Genomic DNA, 25,120 nt, shown 5'->3' with positions numbered 1-25,120 from the left:
ATCAAGCATGCCACTTTCTGAGCCAAATTCGGAACACAACCTTTGTCTTAAACTATAAAAACAGCTTGAATTTAACACAGGTACAGCCATTAACCCCGTAGGTCCTGAGCACTTCACACACTCCTTTTCTTAACTCCTTACAGCTTTAAATTAAAGAGGTGGATTTTTCTGTGCTGTGTCTTTATTTTCACTAAATATTTATTCAGTTGTAAAAAATTTAATATTATTATTACTATAATGTTTTCTGTTTTTTTGTATTGTATAAACGCAATGCAAACTGTGAATAACCATGCAGGTGCATGTCTGCATAATTGCCTACATAAAAGCTGGTATGAAACTGCAAACAATATTACATTCTCTGCATTCAATAATTCAATAGTTTACGTGGTTGGCAAGACATCAATGCCCTGCTGAAGAAACCAACATAACAACAGTAACCATCACAGCAGTTCTATTGGTTTTAACGTGTGTCTCTGCTGGTAACGTGTTGGGTCTTATTGGTGGGATGTCATATGGCAAATAAGAACCAAACACTATTAAATCTTAATTGGAATACAAGAAACACTCTACATAAAGGTAATGTGTAATGGTTTTAATGATAAACAGCTGATGGTTAATAATAGTATTTGTAGTGGAAAACATTGTTTTGTTCAACAGGAAGTTTATCAGCACATCATTGCCATATCCAACTGTTAAAAGACACGCTATTAGGCTACTCTCCGAACGACCTTACTCAACTACTAACCGATATCACTGGAAACCAATCCTGCCCCCTACCCACTGTCGACCCTCGCGCGTCGGAACGCGCGCCAGAGGAATGGAGGGCTAAATCACGTGATCGCTGGTGAACTTGCCACTCCAGCCCATGAAAAGTGTAATGTGAAGAAAACAAAGACATCAGAGAGTATAAAATCCCTCGGGTAGTCTGCACTCAGTCACGGCGAAGCTCGACAGACACGCGCACGCTCTCTTCCCTCGCGCTCGTGTTTTAAAGTTCCTCGCGCGCAGGTGCTGTGTGGGGCTCGGAGTCTGTGGATGATGCGGTCCGCACAAATTCTCACTGCAGTCTTGTACTGCCTAGTGTGCGTTTACTCTCTACCGGTGCCAGAAGTAAAAAACAGCCACAGGTATAAAGATGCGGTGAGTGAAACTTTTCTTAATTCAACTTTATGTAAAAGATAATAGCATATTGAGAAAAAAAAGCAACAGCAAAGCCTGACACGGGAATGTTGACTTTAAGTGCGTTGTTAAATCGATGCATATAGAAAAATAGGATTTTGTTTTGTATAAACTGATACTATTGCCTACATTTTAACAAATAAGGCATTGTTTAACTATTTGCGAGAGCTCTATAATATCAAATATACTGAAATTCACGTTTGCATGCACTTTGCATTATTAATGGCAACCTTTTAATCAGGCTAAAATAAATACAATGTCATTTGGCTTAGTTGCATAATCAAAATAAATCTTGTATCTATAAGCAAAACAGCTAATGAGTACAGTTTATGTTTATTAAGAGGTGGGAAGACTCAAATGTTTTATTCAGGTATGTGTTTAAAAATAGCATACAGGTTCAGGTTCATTGTAATTGTTTCTGATTTGTGCAAAACGAATTCAGTGCTTTTGTATTGTTTATTTTGGCACTACCATGTCTTTAAATCCTAATTTAGCTTAAATTATATTTTATACGATCCACCTCACTTCAAGTGTTACTTTCCGAGATTCCTAAATATAATCTCTGTAGCCTTATAGACAGTCCAGCCGATCTTCTAATAACTTAAATCTGGACGTTGGTCTGCACAAAGAAAGCATCTCCCTCTCAGGACTTAGAGGAAGTTGACAAAGAAAAGCTACAGATGGCAGTTGTAACCCAGTTGGCAAAGAACCAAAAAGAGATTATGCCATGAAAAATATTGATGGAGGCTAACAAAACATTCATCTTTGACACTGGACCAAAATAGAAAGTAGTTTTAACAAAGCTGAAACAATATTAGAAGTCCAAATAGCCACACATAGCATTACCATACAATCTGTTTCATGATGTCAAAGCATCTGGATATAAAAAGCATTTTAATTTTATTGTATATGCCTTGACCCACTTTATCATTCAAATGGCACCTGCATTTAAACCAACTCCAGATCTCTTTAAAGAGGAACTTGGCTCATTTTTAAATATAGACGGCAGCTCTCATGCAGAGCATGTGCTGTCAATTTGTTCTTGAATGTTGACAAACCCCGAGCAAGAGATTATGCAGGCAGGGGCAAGTCATCTGGCAAGCCAAGAAGGATAACAAACCCTGTGTTTGCTGACAAAGGGAAAATGGAAGTATCCAGATAGCTACTAATGCATTTGCTGACCCCCAACCCTCCAGAAAATGCTGATGTTTTTCTGCAGGACATAGTGCATGCATCATGAAATGTATTAAAACTTCCAAAATATTATCCAACATGCAAACTAAACATGCTTAATGTGTATGTCCTAAGAAGTCCAATATGTAAAGGAAAGAGTAAAGGAAAAACCTTATTATAATTACAATATTACTATGCATAATGGCTTTTATAAAAGTTTTAGGTACAGAATACATCTTCCAACTCATTCTAGTGTTTTTTGTTCATCAGAACCAATTTTTCAACGTGTTTTGTCCTCACAACCAAGTCTCTAAACATGTAAGACAAAGATACATTTTCAAGCTGAGTCTCTACCCAGCTTCTTCAGGCATAGACAGGCAAGGTCAAGGTCAGCTGCAACGCACCTCTTGTGGGTTTAGGGGGTTTAGGTTTCTTCCTCACATGCACAAATGAGAACAAGACCGAAATGGGGATACGGTCGTACCTGGTTCTAATTTAAAGCACCAAATGTTCGGTCACGTCATGACCTCAACGTGTTGATCTGCAACACCTCTACAGCTGTTCCATATCTGTGATAATAATCATTGTTCATCTTTTAGTAAAAAATATAAATAAGTTGTTACGCCTCTGGAATTAAACATTTATCATTTACTGTCTTAAAAAAAAAAACTATCAATCAAACACGGATTAATGGCACTTGTAACAGTAAACACACTACATACTGTTTGTTTCCATTGGTGTATAGTCTGCATACTTCTGCACGAACTCATTCAGAAAAAGTCTGCATACGCTGACGTATCAAATGCTTATATCTCCCATCAACATACTTCTATCCTGTTCCCACAAAGCCATCTTCCTCTTTACCGTAATCACTTCAGTTGTGTATACAACCCACAGCATGCAGATCTCTGGAGCTTTTTGCGGGTAAATATTTACCCCAGCCTGTTTTTCTCTGGCATGTTCATTCTTTATCTCGAGTGTGGCCTATTTTAATGTGCCAGTGGAACTTCTTGTTTGTGTTTTCTCGCTGTATGTTCACTTGAGAGTGACATACTGTACAAAAGAGAGAGGGAAACAAACACAATGAGGCCGGAAGATAGAAAACGCTGCTGGCTGTGTTGTTAGGGCTTGCAGTCATCCGAAATGACCAGAGAGGAAATTTAGATTCAAAGTAAATTAGGATGCTTCCCTGGCACTTCTTATGCAGTTAGGAGAAGATGACATCAGTTGGATGTAACCAAGAGATTAATTTTGCTACCAAACAAAGTGGTTATCCTTAAGAGCCCTATGGATCAATGCCAGGACATCCAGCCCACTCCAAACCGTCTTCTTGCTCTGACATGTCAGTCCTATTCTTCCAGGTTTTCCCAAAGTTTTGTTTTTACTGTGAAGCTTTACTGTGTCACGTCACGTAAGTATATGACCTACATATGATCACAAAGGTTTATTTTTAATAGTCGTACTTAGCACTATATATTTTATAAAGATGAAGTCTACTCTTTTCTATTTTCCTGTAGCTTTCCATTGTCATTTAGTAGTGGTTTTATTAACCAAGTTCTTAAAGACCCCTAAGGTCCAATTCATGATTTTACATTTCCTTTGGTGTGTAAGTGTCGATTAGTACATTTTTACGATATGCAAAAGGTACAAACACCAAAGTAAACGACGCGAGTGTAAATCTCTTTTCTTGGAATGCAAAAAACACACGGATTGTAACAACAGTTTACTTCCTGGGATTGGTGATGTAGACAAGACCGACATTATCATAATTCCTCCCGCTTCAAATTCAGCCTAATTCCTGTTAGCATTGCATTGTGAGCGAATCTTTCAAACATGGTAAAGGGCGTCACATTTCCGGCTGACATCAGAGGTATTCAGGCCAATCACAACGTACAGATTAGCTGGCCAATCAGGGACACAGAGCTTTCCAAATCGAGGAGTTTTGTACAAAATCAGTGCGTTTCAGGAAGAGAGGAAAATCTGGAGCTACAAAAATGTACGGTATGTGTAAAATAATGTGTTTTTTAACCATAACCAACGTGAACACATTGTATTATACCAAATACACAAAATACTCTTGTTTTTAGCAATTAAATAGATGCACTTTAACTTTTGGATATGTGAAAGTTAAACTGAATGAATCCTTTGTACTGTCAGAGCCGCATACCAGCTGTGTAAAGGTTTATATCGCTTGCCTTGAGGTAAAATAATTCGCAATTGGGTGTATTTTTATAGCTGATAAGAGGCATATATCTGTCAGGGAGCTGTCATAAAAAATGTCACTGATAAAAAAAATGGCCCAACACTTCCATATTATAAAATTTAGAAAGAGAGACTTTTGTTTTATATGAAACACGTGTAATCACACAAGGTTTCTAAATGGATATTCCCAGCTTTACATATTTGACTCCCTAAAATAAATCCAGGCTTGAGGAATGTCTGAATAAGAAAAGATTGAGATGAGACGAGTATATTTGGATGAATGTTGCTTGCCCTCATTATTTGATACAATAATTATGTATTATGTTTAAAGAGCACCAATTATCCAATTCACAATTTTTCATATCCTGTGGTGTGGAAGTGTGTATTTGTACATGTTAACGATATGCAAACGGTACATACCCCAAAGTAAACAATGACGTGAGTCCTACGTAAATCTCTTTTCTTGGACTACAACAAACACACGGATTGTAGGCAACGGTTTACTTCCTGGGATTGCAGATGTAGACAAGACCGAAATTATCATAATTCCTTCTGTTTAGGACTCACAGCCTGTAAGTTAACTCCTGTTAGCATTGCATTGTGCGCAAATCTTTCAAACATGTTAAGGCATCACATTTCCGGCTGACGTCGGAGGTATGCAGACCAATCACAATGTACAGGGGTGCGTTTCCCAAACAACGACGTAACTCGTTGCTGAACGACCATAATACGATGCATCGTTGAAGAAACAAACTACCTTGTCACGACTAGTAACTTTGTCGCACATTCGTCGTTTGAACGATGTTGGTTTAACAACATAGTTGATGATGTCACGTGGGAGCTGAAGTACTAATTAATCTGTGCAAATCGATTTAATGTCAAATTATTGCTGTAAATAACATATATTGCATCGGAAGACTGATTTTGTTATCGTGATTTAGTTATCTGTTGTTTATTTTCAAGATATTTGATTCACGCGCAAGTTCCCTCTTACGTCACTCCTCCCAGGGATTCCCCAAGGTCTTAAAGCTCGTACGGCTGCGCACATGCGCAGTTTTCAAATGCAGCGATTTCATTCTGTTTACAAATTTAAAGACGTAAAATAAAATTGTTATATATTTAGAATGATGGATATAGACTGTACATGTTTTTTGCTTATTTTGTTCAAAAGCATGATCAACGTAAGTCTACATATGATAATAACAAGGAACGATGCTTCTAACGACAGGTCAAGAGCTGTCGTTCCAACGACACAAGTTAGCGATGCAGTTTGCGAAAGTTCGTTTGAACGATGGTTTCGGGAAACACCAAATCGTTGAACGATGTTAGTAACAATGGAACTTACGATGTGCGTTGGCTAACGATGCTTTTGAGAAACACACCCCTGATTAGCTGTCCAATCAGGGACACAGCGCTTTTCAAATCAATGAGTTTTGTACATGAATCAGTGTGTTTCAGGAAGAGAGGGCAATCTGGAGCTACAAAACTGTATGGTATGTGTAAAATAATGTGTTTTTTAACCATAAACCACGCAAATACATTGTATACCAAGCAATGAAAAAGATGCCCTTTAATAAGAATTAAAGATGAATTTACTTCTCGGATTCACCGCAGTTCTAGAGTGACGGTTCATGAAGGCTAATGATGGATTGAGTGTTGGGTTGTTTGTTCAGCAAACAATGAGCCATAGCTTGCATGCTGCTTTTCTCTCTTGAGTATCAGCTTTGGCTCTCGACTTAGCAATTTCAGGTGCTAATATGCACCTATCTGCCATTACGTCAAACCTTATCCATCTTGTTTGCACTTACCACCTCAACCTCATATATTACACAATAGCCTAATGTAAAATAACAGTGTTCTTGTAGCTTAGCTGGTAAAGCATTAGCAGTGCAAAGTATCTTGGGTTTGATCCACAAGGAGCACACATACTGATAAAATATGTATAGATTGAATGCACTTGAATTGATTTTGGATAAAAGTATCTGAGAAATGCATTCATGCAATCCAATTCAATGAAATATGGTTGTAAAAAAAGTAAAAAAAAAATGTTGTTGTATGTTGATATTTATCAGATAAATAATTAATAATAATATAATTATATATAAGGAAAATCATGGCAAGTGTTCATTTGGCGGATAAATATTAACTATGGTTGTAATTTTTTATTTTGCAATATTTTACACAAAGCAAAAACCTATCTACACAGTGTTAGATTTGAAATGTCAGCATGCGTGTTTATTTAGGCCCAAGGGCTCTATGTTGTTGATCTAGGTTTTAACCTTTGACCCCTGACTTCTGTTGAACTAGAGACACCCGGGTGTTTTTCTTCCAACTGTTGCTTCTTAAGTAGACCAGTTTGTCGTCGCTGAGAGGTTAGTCCGCTCTACAAAAACAGTGTTGACTGTTGTACAAAAAACATGCTTAAGTGACAGTGCTTAAATTACATGCTTTCAACGTGTATGACCATTTAATAATGGCTCAGCCCGTGAAAAGCCCGTGCTCAGTCAGCAGATTTGAGAAAAACAAACTGAGAGTGGATGAAGTGCAGTGGATTCTTCACTCGTATCTGTGGAATTTGTGTGGTTTCTCTTTGCCGGGGGTGTGAGGGTCATGTTTTAGCATTGCTATCAAGTTCACATGTCAGTGCATTTTTTTACCAACGTACTATCTGTCTCAACCTGTCCATAAATATTTGGTTGTTTTCCCTTTCATTTTCATTTATTTCTCTTTCGTTAAATTTTTTTATTGTTTTACAACACGGTGCGGTAAGCATTTACTAGACATAAATCTGCAAGAAGACCCAATCTCAACCAATCAGAAGGGATTTCCTGTTTACTAGACTGTAATGTATGTTAACAATATACTGCAAGATAAAGGACACTTGTGGTTTCTCTAAAATTTACTTGCTGTTGCATCATGCCTTTATCTTTTTTCAGACTTCCTGCTATGCATTCCTAAACATTTTATGTGTCCAAATATAGTTCATCCTGAAATTACAGCTTTTAAAAGATCCCTATGGCTAACAGAGGCGGAAGGGATTTTTTAAAGCTTTTCGAAAAAAAGTAGTTTACCCCATACCACCCCTGGCCTCATAACCAAACTTAAATTAGAGAGAATGAAGGGGAATTGTGAGATCTGGAGCACAGCTGGAGCACAGGATTGCAACATGGAAACACAGGGGGGTGATGGGTTTTTGGGAATGGCGAGAAATTGGGCCAACCGGACTTTCCCTCAGGCGCCTCACCTCCCAGTCAATTAGCAGAACTATTTCCTTGAAATTTGGTTGAGGCAATTGACTGTGATAATGTCTTTCCAAATTATTAGTGATGTAAGACCAACATGACTTTCCACTAGGCAGTGATGCAATCATTCCCTATTTAGACTTTGTCATTGTTTTTCCAAGCAATTTGACAAATTGAGACCCATGTCCTCTAATTACCAGAACATTACAGAGAATTGGGAATGGGTGTTTATTTTTAGTTACATTTTAGGAGCTGTGTGTGTTTATTATTGACAGCAAAGTATAGTTTGAAAAGAGGTATAGGGTGGAGAAAGGGGAACGGGACCAGAACAGGACCTTAAGCCAAGAAACGAACCCAGTTCTCTGATATATCAGAGAGCTGACTACAAGACCAATGCCTTTGATCGGGATGAGCATTTATAAATTTTTCTAGCAAACAACCTCCCAGAACATCTAAAACCACCATAGAAACCAGTGATGGCCAGTGACTTATTTTTCGAGGAGGCATGAATGCAAAGCTCGTCAAAACATGCATTTATCCCGTCATGTGTGTGGCTCATCATTTCAAAATATATGTTCGGCGCGTCATGTGAACCTGTGTGCATCACGCATCATGTCAAAGTACGTGCATGCTGCAGATGCTTCAAAGGGGTTTATGATAAAAGAGATGCTAGCGTTGCCAGATACTCACTTAATCTCATGGGTAATCAGAGTTTCTTGCGAGTATCTTAAGTTGCGAGTTGCTCTGAAATATCTGAGAAAGCCTCTACATACTATGTGCAGGATGTTTACTAACAACACAAGCAGCTGTACTCTTACATAATATTAGTGCGTAGTAATCAGAAAGTGGACAAAAAGAAGGATTAAAACACCAGGTGTAAATGTAAAAGTGTCTTTCTCGTCCACCTGTGATCTGATTGACCAAAATGAATCTTAATACCAGGCATAAATGTGCTCTATAATTATACTTTTTAAGGGTTCATTTTCATGTTTGTTAACAGGACTGGCCTCAGAAGACCCATCGCCAGGGCTTTAAAAAGAGGGGCCGACTTCATCATGTTCAGGACACGCTGGGTGAAGACTTTGGGAATAAGAGAATCAAGCCACACTTGACGCTACCCAAAAATGGTACGGACTGGAACAGACCGCGTTGTGGAGTCCCAGACTACCCCTCGCAGAAGGAAGGGAACTCCTTTCACTACTCAACCCACAAAGGAGGCTTGCTTGAAGGTCGTCATCGTCGAAAACGCTTTGTTTTGTTTGGAGGACGATGGGATAAAACAGACCTCACGTACAAGTAAGACTAGGATTTGTGGTTATTTTTCATTGGATAGATCCACTTGCTGCCTCTACTGTACTGTACACCTGCTGAGATGATAGACAACTATGAAACATAAAACCATAAATAATTTCTGGATTAGCAACTACTGTATGTGTAACATTTTTAGCATTACTTAATTTATTTGCAACACACATTTTAAACATATTCATACATTGAGGGGGTTTTATAGTAAAAAGTCAGCTTTTTACCTGAAATGTTTGCAATTCTTTTTCCTTTTTTATCAGATTTACAGTAGTATTTCTGCCCACATGAGAAAACCTGTTTTAAACAGTTACAGTAATCCTCACTTCATCTTCTCATATTTCTTATGGTTGTTATCAGTTCAAAAGAAAACCGCACACACTCTCCTACTTTACACCCATTTAATTAAAAGCAGTAAACTGTCTCAGACTCGGGACTTCGTGGCTCCAGAGCACAGCCAGAAATATGTATCTGCTTTTATAAGCCCCCTTTTGATTTTAAAAAGCAAACAATACACCCCAAAACATAGGTTTGTTTTACTACATTAGTAAGGGCATTTTATATACTCACATGGTTTCTAAAAGGTAATGATATTTAAAACCAGTGGTTTTCAAACTGGGGGCCACGAGATGGTGCCAGGGGGGCCCCAGTTTTATGACATTTTATGAAATACATAAATTTATCTTTGTAATTAAACCTAAAAAAAAATAAGGCTACTAACCAAAAGCACTACTTTTTTGTATAATTTATAGTTTTTTTTAATTAAAATGTTGAGTTTTAGAACAGTTTTTTGTCACAAATTTTCTTTGGGGGGCCACGAAGGAATGCCCCGCACACAAGGGGGGGCACACGCTGATAAAGTTTGGAAACAACTGTTTTAAACTACAAAACACTCACCTTTACAAACATTTTGTGCCATTTATCACATTTGTCAGGACATTTTTAAAGATCCACATCTATTGCTAAACCTGCACACACAGACTTTCTATTGAGTTGTTTTTATAATGGACTAAATTTTTTATTTGGATAATTAGATTCACCAAAGACTTTTTTTTCAATAAGATATATATTTTACAACCATCAAGCATAAAAAATAACCTGGTTATGTTCATGTACCTTTTTGTCCTTGTAAAAATTTTTATCTAAAGCACTTTGAATTACCTTTGTGTATGAAATGTGCATTATGAATTAACTTGAAAATAAAGATGCTACGATGCCATAAATGCCATTTTAGACAGTTTGGTTTCATAAAGAACCTTTAACATCCATGAATGGTTCTTTGGGAACCAAAAATGGTTCTTATATGGCATTGCTGCAGTAAAGAACCTTTTGTAGCACCTTTACTTTAAAGAGCAGACTGATCTCACAGAAAAAAGTCGTGTTATAGTCACAAAAAATGTGATTCATTTATTTGTGTCCATGGCACAAAATTCAGCTTTTTTGTACCTTGAGCACAAAATGTCTTTTTCGTGTCATTTTATGTATTGTTTTCTCATTGTTTTTTTTCTATTTTCTTAACATTGTCTCTTGCGGTTGGGGTTAGAATCACTTTCTGTTACATTTTTAGACATCCTAACCAAAACCCCAACTCTAACCCCAACTTCAGACGAGAATAGTTTTAAAAGCGGAAGAAAAACATCTAGAAACCAATACATTAAAGTACATCCTAACCCAAACCTCAAATCTAACCCCAAGCTACAATGATTTAAAAATAGGGGAAAAAAGAGAAAACAATACATAGAATGAAACGAAAAAGAAAGTTGTGCCACAGACATGAAAAACTATTTATAGAAATTCGTGCAAGTGACAAAAAAAGACATTCGTGCTCAAGGCACGAAAAAGCTGAATTTTGTGCCATGGATACGAATAAATTAATTAAATTTTTCGTGACTATAAACAACTTTCCATAAGATCATGTTGTTAAAGAGTATATGTCAAGTTGACTTAAATTTCATTAGTTTTTAAGCACCATACTGACCTCTCTGTTGTGGATGTCTGTTTTCCACTTTACGTTTTGACTGATTTGCCGCACTGTCTTTGTCAAAGGAGGTCTCCGCCGGACGTAGTCCATCAGTCTCCTCTTTAATCTCCACTCATGAGGTCATGACCCCACAAAGATACACTGTTACATTTCAGAGCACTCATGTGTGTTATAATAGTGGAGTCCAAATGGTTCAGTTGTACCTTCCACTGTCAGCGGGAGGGTGAGATGAGGGCTCAGACAAAGATCTGAGTCTTAAATCAGCTCATACAACTACTGCACTGATTAAAACTGTCCACGATTTACAGCCCTTCCCATAAATCTCCAATGATTCTCTATAAAGCTGGCATGCTCCAGGGCAGACTGTCCTTTTGGTCTGGATACTGTAAAGATAGAGATGAAAAACACAAATAGTAAAAAATTGGCTGCCAGGTGTTTCGGAGAGTCTGACCCCCAAAACTAATGCCTTAACATTTCCTTAAAAGTTCATATATGTTCTATGTATAAGAATATAGACCTTTCAACATGTAATTGTGTCAGTAACCAGATTTTGATTCATTTGTCCAAGTTCGAATTATAAGTTATAAGTCACCAGACCCTGAAAATTATCTGTAAAAAGTGTTTTTGTAGCTCAATTGGTACAGTGAAGCATTGCATTAGCAGCTCAAAAGTTCATGGGTTTGTTTACAGGCAACACCGATACTAAAAAAATCAATAGCTCGAATGCACTGAGAGTTGCATTGGATTAAATCATCTGCCAAATGAAGTTATTTAAATTTAATGAGAATGGTTTACGTCTTTGTATAACTCGCATTCTGCTGCTTCATCAAAATCTGATATCAAGAAATCAACACATGCACTTTCCCAAACAAACCCTATGTCAGCAGTATTCTCTATGAGCTGTCATGACTCACAACTCAGGCGGTTGTTTATGGGCTATAGCACCTCTTTGTCCTCTGTAATTTCAGCCCTTACTTAATGATGGACTGTATATGTGGACAGTGAACTAAACCCCCAGTCCCACGCCCACCCCCCTGGTGTCAATTTGTGACTTTGCAAGTCGTGAACATACACACACCTGGACCGGTGGGCATCACCTCAGCGCCTAGGGAGGAATTGGGGAAATGGTACACTGTAAAAAATATATGCAGCATTTTTGTCAAATCAACATATTTTTAACTTTAATTTTCTGGAAACAATTTCAACTTGATTTTTTAAGTTATGTCAACTTATCACTAACAAAAAACTTAGGTTGTATGTTGAATTTACTTGCAAAACCAAGTTGTTTTAACTTCATGCTGGATTTTTTTGCAGTGTGCCTTGCTCAAGGTCGTGGGAGGAATCAAACTGGCGACTTTCGTGTTACAAGTTTTATTCTAACCACAACTGCCTCCTTGTCTATTTACACTAGTAGTCAAATTTCAAGTGGACCAAAACCTTTCATAAAAGTCGTCTAAAATTTTAAACAATACTTTACGTCTACGGCGCCTTGTTTGCCACTTATAACAGTAATTCGCGTCATGGGAGGGGCTTCTGCGACTCCCCTCGCTTCCTGTAATCACGTCACTACTAGAGCAAGCTCCTGAACCCATGGTTAGGACAACTTTTTTTGATCCACTTTAAATGTTGACTAGTATATTTTAGAGCAATAATTCCCAAACATTTTATAAATATTTTATATATATGTATATATTTTATATACAAATATTTTATTTAGTATACTCTGACAGGCAAAGAATTATGTCTGCACACTTACTGTGCGATCACACTAGACACGGAAGAGGCGACAAAAAGGCGATATTCGCGCATAGTTGAAAGCTTTAATATTTTGAGTTAACTCGCTTCATTCGCGCGTGAAATTCGAGACATTGACGTGTAAATTTGCATAATGGGAGGGGCTTATTTAGATAAAATTGAGTAAACTTACCAGATTGTTCGAAAGTACGAAGATATCTTGTGTAGCGATGATGATTATCCTCCATTGTTGTTTTGTTTTTCTGCCTCAAATTTTGATGCCTATGTAAAAAAGTGTCCAACTACGCGCGAATAGCACATTTTTGCCGCCTCTTCTACGTCTGTTGTGAAGGAACTGTAATGGCGCAAAGTCGCGCATGAAATTCTAGTCATTCGAGACATTCACGTGTAAATTTGCGTCATGGCAGGGGCTTATATAGCTCAAATCAAGTAAACTTAACAGATTGTTTGACCTACTCACTCTTCCAAACAAGATCCTTTTAAGTCAGGTAAAAGTACGAAGATGTCTTGTGTAGTGATGATGATTGTTCACCATTAATGTTTTGTTTTTCTGACTTCGTTCTCGCTTCCTGTAATCGCGTCACTGCTAGAGCAAGCTCCTGATTGGCGAGAAAATCCCCAAAGTTCACATTTTTCAACTCACGCAAATCACGCTTGTCGTGCCTCATGATGCCTATTGGCGTCTTTGCATTGACTTAACATGTAAATCACTCGCGCTTGTTTTTGTCGCCTCTTCCGCGTCTGGTGTGAACACAGCATTACTCTACTGAACAAACAGCACAATGCTGTCAATATAGAATCAATTAGCCAATCAATTTTGTGGTCAAGTGTAAGTGAGCATCTTATAATACATTCAGCATTTACAAATGTACATTTTCTGCCACACTTTTTGCGTTATTAAGAAGTCTTTCCATACGCTTCCACTGTAGCAGTGAAGATTCAGTACGTTTTTCTTTCTGCCTGCAATGGAAAATGACAAATTTGACTTTGAGTGAAAACAATCTCTTTAATGCCGCTTACAACTCCAAAGCACTATAGCTTTGTGGCATGTGAGGACATCAAAACCATAATCCACCTTGAGAGGTTCACTTAAGTAGAACCGCATTGAAAACACTTGCTCACATTCGCTCAAAAGATGCAGTTGGAAATGCTGAAAAATGATTACTAAAATTTCTACTATAGAAACTGTTTAGAAGTAAAGTTTGTTTGATGTGTATCCTCACAAGGGAAATCACGGTGTAAAGACATGCCTTTCAACCCTATAACTTTGTGAAAGTTCTCAACACCTACTAGCATGAAGAATAAATACAAACATAGACCTGCATTGCATTATGCAAGTCACTTCATGCACTTTACCATTCTTATTAATGAGCAAGTCTTTTATTTAAAGGGACTGTAAGTAGGATTTTAAGTGTTTTAATAATCAAAATCAATGTCTTTATTCATAAATATGTCCTCGTTGGTGTCAAATGACCTCTGCCAGTGATCTGACTTTGTAAGCTTAGAATTTCTTCTCTTTACTTACATTGAACGGGTAAGTCCAAGGATGCTTCCTTGTCGTTCCGCCGTATTGATAAAATATAATAGCAGAGAGAGACAAAAAGCACTAGCCTACCAATGCGTTTCCACAACGCTTTTCATTCAGAACACGTGAAATAGCTTAAACGGACAAGGAGATCAGTGAGTACATGAAGGCTACCGTAGTTGCAACACACATTATGGAGAGCGAGGTGCTAGAGAGCACTATTCATTTGAATGCAAAATAAAATTTCACCACTAGATGGGGGAAAATCCTACTTATTGTCCCTTTAAACTTCTGTTTTTGTGAAATAACCCATTTACGTACACTATTAACATACCGTATTTTCCGGACTGCAAGTCACACTTTTTTCATAGTTTGGCAGGTCCTGGAACTTATAGGCAGGTGCGACTTATACGTCAAAATTATTTCATATAAACCAAGAGATGCAATTACTTTCTACAGCTGCGAGAGTACGCTATATGCTGCTCCTGTATTTATGTAATTCAGTGGATTCAGTGATATGGAATGACTTCGGGACCTTTTTGAACCTGATTTTTACTTGTTATGTTAATTTAGCCTATTCAGCCTCTCGGATATTTTCTGTATGCTATTGTATATCGTGTAAATAACTGTTTATGTTACTTTAACATGTACAGGGTCCTATTCAGCCTGGTCTTCTGTGCTATTGTTTAGTTGAAAACTTGCCTTTCCAGATTAAATGTCTGTTCTTCGGCTTGGATTTTTTGAAATCATTTTCTAAATAAACGCGACGTATAGTCCAGTGCGACTTTTATATGTTTTTTCCTCTTCAAAACTCATTTTTGACTGATGCGACTTATACTCCAGAGCGACTTATAGTCTGTAAATATTATTTATATTTATTATTTCACAATAAATGCTATGCAGTGCACTGTAAAAACAGTTACCTGGTTGCCTTAAAATTTTAAGTTAATTCAAATTAAAAATATTTGTTGACACAACAGTTTACGTTTTTGAGTTAACTAATATTTGTAAGTTGAATTAACTCAAACTTTTAATGCAACCAGGTAACAGACTCCCACAGTGGGCTTTCTGCTGTCATAGCTCCTGTCTGGGCTTGCAGACTGCTGGGGCCCTACAGTCTGAGACGGTTTGTGGCTCCAGCATGCAGCCCAGAGCGATTCAATCCCACAGAGCTAATAAGAATGACCAAAGCATGAAAACAACACACAGGCACGAGTCACAGTGGCTGCCGGTCAGGCGCTTCACAATACTTTCAGATGTACTTTACAATATTTTTTCTATTGTAAAGACATACACCAGAGGAAAGCTTTGAGGAACATAATACACAAAACTCGGTGGGGATTCGGCTTGTGAAAATAAGCATAGGTGACTCTATCACTCAACAGGCTTTATAATACTGCTCGCCTTTCATCTCCGAGTGGTAAACAGCTCTTGGCTCACTCCATGAGGGGATGATGGTCATTTTAATTTATAGAAAGCATTCAAAATTTTTCTGTAGTAGCAAAATGAACATCAGGCACATGCAGTTTTAAACACCATAGTTGACAGATTGTCTATTTATTTCTATATGCTCCTATTCAATCTTTGACATGGCCTTAGTCAGTATTATATTACAGATATCAAGGTTATATTTTCACAGAATGATCTTAAATGTTCAAAGCTTCTGCTTCATCCCGGTGTAACACCTTGCATTATGAATATTTCTTATATTGGTTCAAAATAAATAAAATGAACATTTACATTATGCAGTATGATTTTATGTAAAAAAAATAAAATCATAAAGTCATGAAGAAAGTTAACTATATACTATATGGAAGACTTTAAGGGCGTTAGGCTGGTATACGAAAATATTAAATTAATCACCTGTGTGGTGTATTGTGTCTATTGAACCTGCTAAGTAACTAAAAACAATACTATTATTTTTGTTTGACCTGCATACTTAAACCCACATGGACTGTCATCACTATCACAATACAGGGTATTAGATTTGTCCAGTGACTGCTTGAGTTGAGCTATAGTCAACGCCGTGTCTAATCCAAAACTGGGTGCGCATTCAGGCTGTATTTGTGTTTTTACAGCAGCCAGATTCAAATATATGGGTCCTTTATAATGGAACCACCACGGAGAGCAGCAAGCACTTTCACGTAAACTTGGTTATTGGGGTTAGTGCAAATGAAAGTCGCACTGGGTGGTCCGTAATGCTTGTTTGTATTTGTGTAACAGGATCATGCGCACGCCTTGGCAGATGAGCGTCGAGAAAGTCGGACGTGTGCTGCAGGAGGCCATGCGGGTCTGGAGCGACGTCACACCGTTGACCTTTACCGAAGTCACCAGCGGTCGGGCGGATATCATGATCGACTTCAACAGGTAAAGTTACTTCATCTGCTGAATGCATAGCAGATGTTGGGTATGCATTAAAAAATTTAAGGTGGTCATATCATACAATTTAGGCATTTTTTACCTCAAGGTCTAGCTCTTAAGTAAAAGAGTTTTTTTGCATCAAACAGTTTAAATGTAGCTTCATTTCTGCCCTCGTACTGACTTTAAAATTGAAACAGTCTGTTTTTCATTGTTCCATTACAATTTCTATGTATGTGGTCTTTATGTTTGGATCCTTTGCATGTGCAATGAGTAACAGCTTGTGGGTTTGATGCAGAGTTTAATGTATTTGATGCTGCTCTGCACACAGTAAGATACTGAACACTGAATTTCCAACACTGTCAACAGGACAATTGTCAAAAAAAGGTCCCAAGCTTGAGCAGTACCCTTTAAAAAGGTCCTAATAAATAAATAAATAAATAAATAAATAAATATCAGGGAAGGGTTTCCACTTCGCTAGACAAACTCAGATGCTTTTCATCTCCCGTTGAGGTGACGGATTAGAAAGGTTGTCGGTTTAGGATTATGGGTCGAAAATTTACACCGCGCACTATGAATCGCCAGGGTAACAGGACAGAAAAGAAAAGTCGTAACTCAGAACACCTGTGAGGTTTAGTTCACAGGTTTATATTTGCTTTACATATGGACACGCAAGACTGCTGCGAGAAATCCTGGCTTGGGCATGCTTCGCTTTCTGTTTGAAAACCTAAACCTAAATGTTGCAAAGCGTAACATGTCATTGCAGCAGATTATGACAAGGTGCCCTTGAGGTATGTTTTTATGCTGCCTCTAATGGTATAAAGTGCTTTCTTTTAAGCCTATATAAACAACATGTCTCTTTTGAGTAAGATATTTTGTTTCCAACAGTAGAAACTTTGAGGCAGTGTCTCTGTGCCTGCTGTTTGAAAATTAAAGCCTTTTTTCCTATATAAAAGTTTGACATCTTGTGAAAGCACTAATGTGAATGTGTTCGTATGATGCTTACTGATGTTCTTCAAAGCAAATGTGAATATCTGTATCCATCATGCATAAAATAAAACATGTGGAGGTGCAGTAAAGCGTGAAGATTCAGGCGTGTCCATTTTGTAAGTTTAGACTTTTTTGAGCAATATCAATGGACCAAGCATTCATTCTTGTGTGCCATTGACTTTCATCAGAATGTTTATTTGTACTGCAAGATTGTTTACAAAATACTCACCTTATTTGATCTTTCAGGTTTGCACCTTTAAAAATGGTTCCTAAATGTTCTTTGTAATGATTGAGGTTCTTTAAAATAGTAAGAAAGAAATAAAGAGCTCACATGCAAAAGTCACTAGTGACCTATGTCAAAATAATAATGATATTGACTGAATGCTGTCGGCTTGTTCATTAAATACTTTCGCTTCAAATCCATTTAATCCCGGCCTCAGACCATTCAGATATACCTATTTGCTGGCAGATTTTATTAAAACCACAATGATTTTCAGCAAAGTCCTCTAAATGCACTGAAACAAATGTCATGATCGATGGGGAGCATACGTCAAGCTGCAAGAGTTTATTACCCCAGCTAATGAAGGTTTACTGAATGTATTAGAATGTTGACTGAATTTTTGAGTCTATTACCTTTATTTAAAAAGGACAGTAAAGAGTAAGACCTTTTTGGATGTGGAGATTTTTCCATGTATTTAGAGGGTTTTGCAGCGAAGATCAAATTTCTTAAAAAGGAATGAAGTAAGTGACATTTGTGAAAATAAGAGATTTGAATAACTGACTAATGACCTTTTAATTGCCATTAAAGTAAAATTACTAAACCTAAACACACAAGCGTGATAAAAAATTATATTTTTAGTAATTTACAAGAAAATGTCAGATTAGCCAGATTTTACGAAAATTCTTAAATATTTTACGTATTTTCGTATCAACTCATACAAAGTTAATTGTAAAAAACAAACGATTATCATAAAAAAAAGAAACCCCAAAAGCAAATCAAACTAAAATGTACGAATGTGGTCTTACAAATTATTACGAATTAGTCACTTCCGAATTAGAAAGGTTCTTTGGGGAACCAGAAATGGTTCTTCTATAGCCTTACTGAGAATAACCTTCTTTTTTTGACTCTGCCTGTAAAAACCCAGCTATTCCTAGTCATTTAGTTTAGTTTTCAATATAAAATCATTCTAAGAACATTCTGTGAAAATATAATAGTGATATATTTAATATTGTCTGATTATGGTCAAGGTCAAAGGTTGAAATTACAGTGAAATCAATGGCTGAAATCAAACTTGGATGCATATTTACATTCAATTTTAGAAATTTAAGAGTGTGCCAGAATTACAGATCTATCATCAAGTAAGGCTTTGTGGGCAATTTAACCTTTCTGCATTTCACAATGGAAAATTCTGCATTTCCTTAAAACATCTAACGTTGGATTCAGGGAATCAGGCTGCGGTGAGACCTCCCTTAATAATTTTATCTGCTTAAGTGTGCTCTTAGTTACAGCTCTTTTAGCTATAGATGAAATCAGAATAAATGAAGCAGAATGCCTGACATCCGTGTTTGACATTTAGATACTGGCATGGAGACAACCTTCCTTTCGATGGCCCAGGAGGAATTCTGGCCCACGCGTTCTTTCCCAGAACATATCGAGAGGGAGACATCCACTTTGACTATGATGAGTCTTGGACAGTGGGCAACAGCATGGGTAAGAAAAAGAGACCCATCAATGAATGTGTTTAAATATGATCTTAAGGTCATTTACAGCCTTAAACAATGATCAAGTACTTGTTCCTTTAGCTCAGTTGATAGAAGATTGCATTAGCTGGGTTCAATTTCCCAGGAAAGATACGTATTGATAATATAAAATGTCTTGTAATGAACTTAGAACACTATTATTTTACATTTATGCATTTGGCACACACTTTTATCCAATGTGACTTACAGTGGGAGTTACAAGGGAATTGTACCTTTAACATATGTACTACTAATGCAAAGCTCTACCAATTAAGCTATTATTGTTTTGAAAACCTCTGGTGTCTCTGCAGGTACTGACCTCCTTCAGGTTGCTGCTCATGAGATCGGTCATGTTTTAGGACTGCAGCACTCTATGGAACCAGGAGCTGTGATGTCACCTTTCTACTCCTTCTCATACCCACTCCAGCTGAGTGAAGATGACAAGCGGGGCATACAGTCCCTATACGGCGCCAAACATACGGATGAGAACGTAGAGAAAAATGAGCCACCGCCTGAAATCCCAGAAACCAACGAGATTGAAATCACAATAGTGAGTGATGTGGCTAATGATATCCATGCATTCATAATGTTTGAGTTATTCTCAGTGTTTAAGGTCAAAGATTAAAATCAATGAAATCAAAGTTTGATTCTCCCCATAAACATAGACATGGTCACAACTGTATGGTTTATATGGTGTACATTTCTGTAAATATTTGCCAGACAAAGAAATAAGGGTATTAAACTAAATACAGATACATTGAGCTGAATTATTGCTAAACATGATTTATGAATGGATGTGTTTCTGATCTCTTCTCTATCCAGCCTGATGCTTGCCAAACAGATTTCGATGCAGTATCTATGATCCGAGGTGAGCTGTTTTTCTTCAAGTCGGGTTACGTATGGCGGATCCGTGATGGTAAACTCCAGGCTGGATATCCTGCGCTGGCATCCAGGCACTGGAGAGGAATCCCAGATAAAATTGATGCTGCTTTTGAGGACAGATCTGGAAATATCTGGTTCTTCCAAGGTACACTAGCTGCCTCATAAAAGTTTGAACAGTTGAGAAGCACAAATGTAAAGTTTATATTTTGGTCACAGTAGCCCTAGGAGTTTGTAATAAATGTTAAATATATCATCTGTTGTTTACTGTAATCTCTCTCGCCCACTTTCTCTCTGTAGGGGAGAGTTACTGGGTGTTTGACGGGGAGCGGCAGATCACTGGGCCGGACTCTGTACAGCGTCTTGGTTTTACCGTGACCGATATCCAGGCAGCCCTCATGTGGGGTGAAGACAAGGCACAGAAGATCTATCTCTTTAAATCAGGCAACTATTGGCGTTTCAACCTGCTGGAAAACCGTGTAGATATGACCCACGCTCGCAGCATGAGGGACTGGAGAGGCATACCGAATGACATAGATGCCGCTTTCCAAGACCGTTATGGTATTTAGTTTTATTTACTTAAATAATTCAAGTAGTTACAACACCAGCTTATTAAGTTAATTTCCTTCTTACAAATTTAAGTGGATTTTACATGTTAAAATTAAGTTACATTTACTTAAAAAAGTGTTAATTTAGAATTACTTCAATTTGTTTGTGCTTACTTTTTACAAAAATTATAATTTTTTAATAGAATTTTCTCTTTTATTAAGTTAAATTTACTAAGGCACGTAATAATGTTTTACACAAAAAAAATATTCATTCAATAAAAAAAATCTATTTATTCATTTTTTCTTAAGGTAAGTGGGTGCAATCTACCGAGCCCCTAAGGCAGGGTTCCCCAAATCTCCCTGAAGGGCCGGAGCAGTACAGAGTTTAGGTTCAACCCTAATCAAACTTACCCACCTGTGATTGTCTAGTGATCATGAAGACCTTGATTAGCTTGCTCAGGTGTGTTTGATCAGGGTTGAAGCTAAAAGTTTAGTTTCATGTGCTCACGTGAAACTTTCATGTTCTCACGCGAAACCTTCATGTGCATGATTTTTTTAAGTTTAGTTTCGCGTGCTCACGTGAAACTTTCGCGCTCACGTGAAAATATCACGTGCGCACATGAAAGTTTCACATGCACACGCAAAAATTTCCCCTGCGCGCGTAAAAGTTTCACGTGAGCATGCGGAACTAAACACGGTAGTTTCACATTCGCACGCGATAGTTTCACATGCGCACACGAAACTAAATTTTATTTAATTTTTGCTCCATGTCCCCTTAGGGGCTCCATACACTGAAAAAAATTATATTATATAATATTACTCAATTTTTTAAGGTAAGTGGTTGCAATCAATTTATTTAAGCTACTTTTAAAGAAAAGTTTTTTGTTTTGTTTTGCCTTTCTAATTTTTTTTTGTTTAAATGTAGCTTAAACAAATTGATTGCAACCACTTACCTTAAAAAATTGAGTTAATTGAATGAATCATTTTTTTTCAGTGTAGTAATCAATTTATTTAAGCTACATTTAAACAAAAGTTTTTTTCCGCAATTTTTTTTTGTTTAAATGTAGCTTAAATAAATTGATGAATAATTTTTTTTCAATTGAATAAACTGAATTAATATTTTTTTAGTGTAAAAAATGATTATGTGCCTTAGTAAATTTAACTTAAAAAAAGAGCAAATTCTATTAAAAAATTATAATTTTTGTACAAAGTAAGCACAAAAAATGTAAGGATGAATGGATTTGCATACTTAAATTTTTGCTGGCTTGAGTTTGTCCCTTTTTGAGTGTATAGTTATTTGACAGCAGAATTTTACTAAATCAATTTTTACAAAGCTGATATCTGAGTATGTGCTTTAAAATTCATTAAAAATTACAGATGTTATTAATAATTAATACTGTTTTTTATGTGTTTTTAGGCTTTGCACACTTCTTGAGAGGAAACCAGTACTGGAAATTTGATCCAGTCGAAGTGAAAGTACTGGAAGGTTATCCCCGTTTCACTGGCATGGATTTCTTCGGTTGCTCCGCAGCCTTGTATCGATAACTTGGCATAATCCTAAATTCATCACTGATTTCTCCTGCTCTTTTTAATACATCTAATTCCCCCTGCAGTCACACATGATTAACACTGAACCAAATAAGGTCTATTAGGTTTAGAAATGTTCAGGTAGAGTGTCAGACATATTTGACAATCGGATTTTGCTGACAGTTCGAGCAGGTACCGTGTATCTGCCCCATTTGTATAACCCAAGGTGCTATTTCATGTTTACCATGCCACTTTTCTGTGACTGAAACATGAAATGAATTGTTGATGGATGTCTCATTTAAATATTTGCATCTTCCCAAATGACTCTTCTCTCTCAGGAAATGCAGGAAACTCTGGTTTTACATATTTTATGTGTAGTTGATTATTTATTGTGTGTATATTTTGTTGGCAGTATTGATAGTGTTAGGAAAGTGTAACAGCCATTCTTATTGAGTAGTACTCCAAATTTTGCTGTTATATAAATGACAGTGATTTTAAAGAATCAAAGGACTGTTCTGGTTTCCAAAAGTGTCAAGAGCATTTGGAAAATAATTTTGGCCACATTCAATATCCACATTTCTTTTCATATCAGCAGTTTTAGTTTGTGAGCACTTTTGGTACAAATATAGATGCTAAGAAAGAGAACATACTTCATGTACATTATAGTATTCTTAACATAACAATTCATTGCTGAGTTATTCATTGCAGTCACCAACAAGGATAAACCACACTGGTGTTTAGGTCACTGCTGACATTATGTGGGTTTTGTTGTTTCATAGTTGTTCATGAAGCCTCTTATGTAGCAATAAAGGTCATAAGTTCTCAGACTGCCATTTATTTTGGACATTCTAAAGCTGAATTTGATTTGTGGAAACATTGAAGTGATTTAAAACTACAACTCATGATGAACTTTGAACATTAGGATTAATTTATATAAGAAGTCTGAAAGACCTGTTCATGAATATTCATAATGTGTATGTAACAGTGCAGGTCACTGATGCAATTGTTTGAGTCTCTTACCATATCATGTTGAATCATTACAATAAACTTTCTGCATTGTGGGGATATTGAGGTAAAGAATCATTTTGGTTCTCACAAAGCACTGGTAATTTGCTTTTAATTCACTGTTTTATATATATGTGTGTCATGTAACCAGTTGTTTTTCATGTTATTGTTTTTAATGATTCATTTACTGTGTAAATTTTTTGTTAAAATAATTTTGTTATATTTTCAGCTCCAATAAAAGCGTCTCTTTGTTTATTGTGTTCTGTCTGACTATTGTTTGAAAACGAAACAATTAGGATATTGATGATGATAACATTCAAAGGCTCTTGAATATAATGTGTTATGTGTTTCTTCTTGCCCTTTAAATTCCTCAGTGGGTTGATTTTTTTTAAAGGTCACATTCTTTCTGATCCCATTTTTTAAACCCTAGTTAGTGTGTAATGTTGCTATAATAGCATAAATAATACCTGGAAAATAATAAAGCTCAAAGTTCACTGCCAGGCAATATATTTTCTTTATCAAAACTCGCCTTTCAAAGCCTATACAGCGAACGACCGGTTTGGACTACAGCCCACTACTTTCTTGCTTTTTAATGACATCACTAGAACAGTTTGTTGACTAAACTCTGCACACAGGAATACGTCAGTCACCAGTAAGGTTAACAGCAAGCCAAGCTGCCATTGAATCACAACACAAACAAACTACACAATAAGAACCTGTTACGTATTTCTGAAGAAGGGACTTCATCGAACAAAGAAGACATCAGTCCGTCTTAGGGCAGTGAAAACAGCGGTATACAGATAAGTAAATTGTGTGAAAACATGTTATATTGCACAATGTAAACACACTCAAAGTTTCACAAAAACAAAAAGAATGGGACCTTATGATCATTCATTTTAGGTTTCTTGCATATTTTTTGCTTTACCCTTGTTACAGACCCAGACTTTTTTCTAAAGAAAAAATAAACTACAAGATAAATATATATGATTAAATATTATCGTTAAAATAAAAATATTGTTAATAAAATATATTACCATATTTTCCAGACTATAAGTCACACTTTTTTTCATAGTTTGGTGGGGCCTGAAACTTATAGTCAGGTGTGACTTATACATCAAAATTACTTCATATGAACCAAGTGAAACTATTATGCTATTATTATGCTGCTTCGGTATTTATGCAATTCAATGAATTCAGTGATATGGAATATCTTTATTGTCTTTTCGTGTTAATTTAGCCTATTCAGCCTCCCAGGTATGTTCTGTATGCTGTGTATCGTGTAAATAACGGTTTATTTGACTTTAACATGTACAGACACCTATTCAGCCTGCTGTTCTGTGCTATTGTTTAGTTGAATAATTTGCCTTTCTGGATTAAATGTCTGTTCTTGAGCTTGGATTTTGTGAAATTATTTTCTAAATAAATGCAACGTATAGTCCAGTGCAACCTATATGTGAAGAGTTTCGTTGCAAAACGAGATAAATCCATTTTTTAACAATTTTGTCAAAACATGTTTATTATTATGTTACCATGTTATTATTTTGTTTTATGGTGCTACTTAGCTGTAGTTATGAAGGTTTAAATCAAAACAAACCAACTGCAGTTGAATTGATATTAATTGGAATGCACAACCAAAAAACCAAGATTTCTGAACAATTAAAAAAACGGAGTTATCTCATTTTGCAACAAAACTCTTCATATGTTTTTCGTCTTT

At 36.6% G+C, this 25,120-nt stretch overlaps 1 protein-coding gene across 1 annotated transcript; it reads left to right on the top strand.

Annotated features, from left to right (window-relative positions):
• Window positions 1-897: 897 nt before the first annotated feature.
• mmp11b (matrix metallopeptidase 11b) lies at window positions 898-23,659 on the top strand. Its single transcript, XM_065244145.2, has 8 exons — window positions 898-1,140; window positions 8,797-9,092; window positions 16,583-16,726; window positions 19,285-19,418; window positions 19,759-19,997; window positions 20,270-20,474; window positions 20,627-20,887; window positions 22,292-23,659. Exons 1-8 carry the CDS (start codon window positions 1,036-1,038, stop codon window positions 22,417-22,419), a joined length of 1,512 nt encoding a protein of 503 aa, XP_065100217.1. The 5' UTR covers window positions 898-1,035; the 3' UTR covers window positions 22,420-23,659.
• Window positions 23,660-25,120: the final 1,461 nt, after the last annotated feature.

Source organism: Paramisgurnus dabryanus, chromosome 18 (assembly GCF_030506205.2).
Source record: "Paramisgurnus dabryanus chromosome 18, PD_genome_1.1, whole genome shotgun sequence".
NCBI classification, from domain to species: Eukaryota; Metazoa; Chordata; class Actinopteri; order Cypriniformes; family Cobitidae; genus Paramisgurnus; species Paramisgurnus dabryanus.
This window is presented reverse-complemented; position numbering and strand designations above follow the sequence as displayed.

Bases quoted from the DNA above. Each gene is read 5' to 3' on its own strand.
- mmp11b (XM_065244145.2), top strand. From the start codon at position 1,036: ATGATGCGGTCCGCACAAATTCTCACTGCAGTCTTGTACTGCCTAGTG. The intron at 1,141-8,796 runs GTGAGTGAAACT...GTTTGTTAACAG, and splicing joins GCCACAGGTATAAAGATGCG to GACTGGCCTCAGAAGACCCA. The intron at 9,093-16,582 runs GTAAGACTAGGA...TTTGTGTAACAG, and splicing joins AAAACAGACCTCACGTACAA to GATCATGCGCACGCCTTGGC.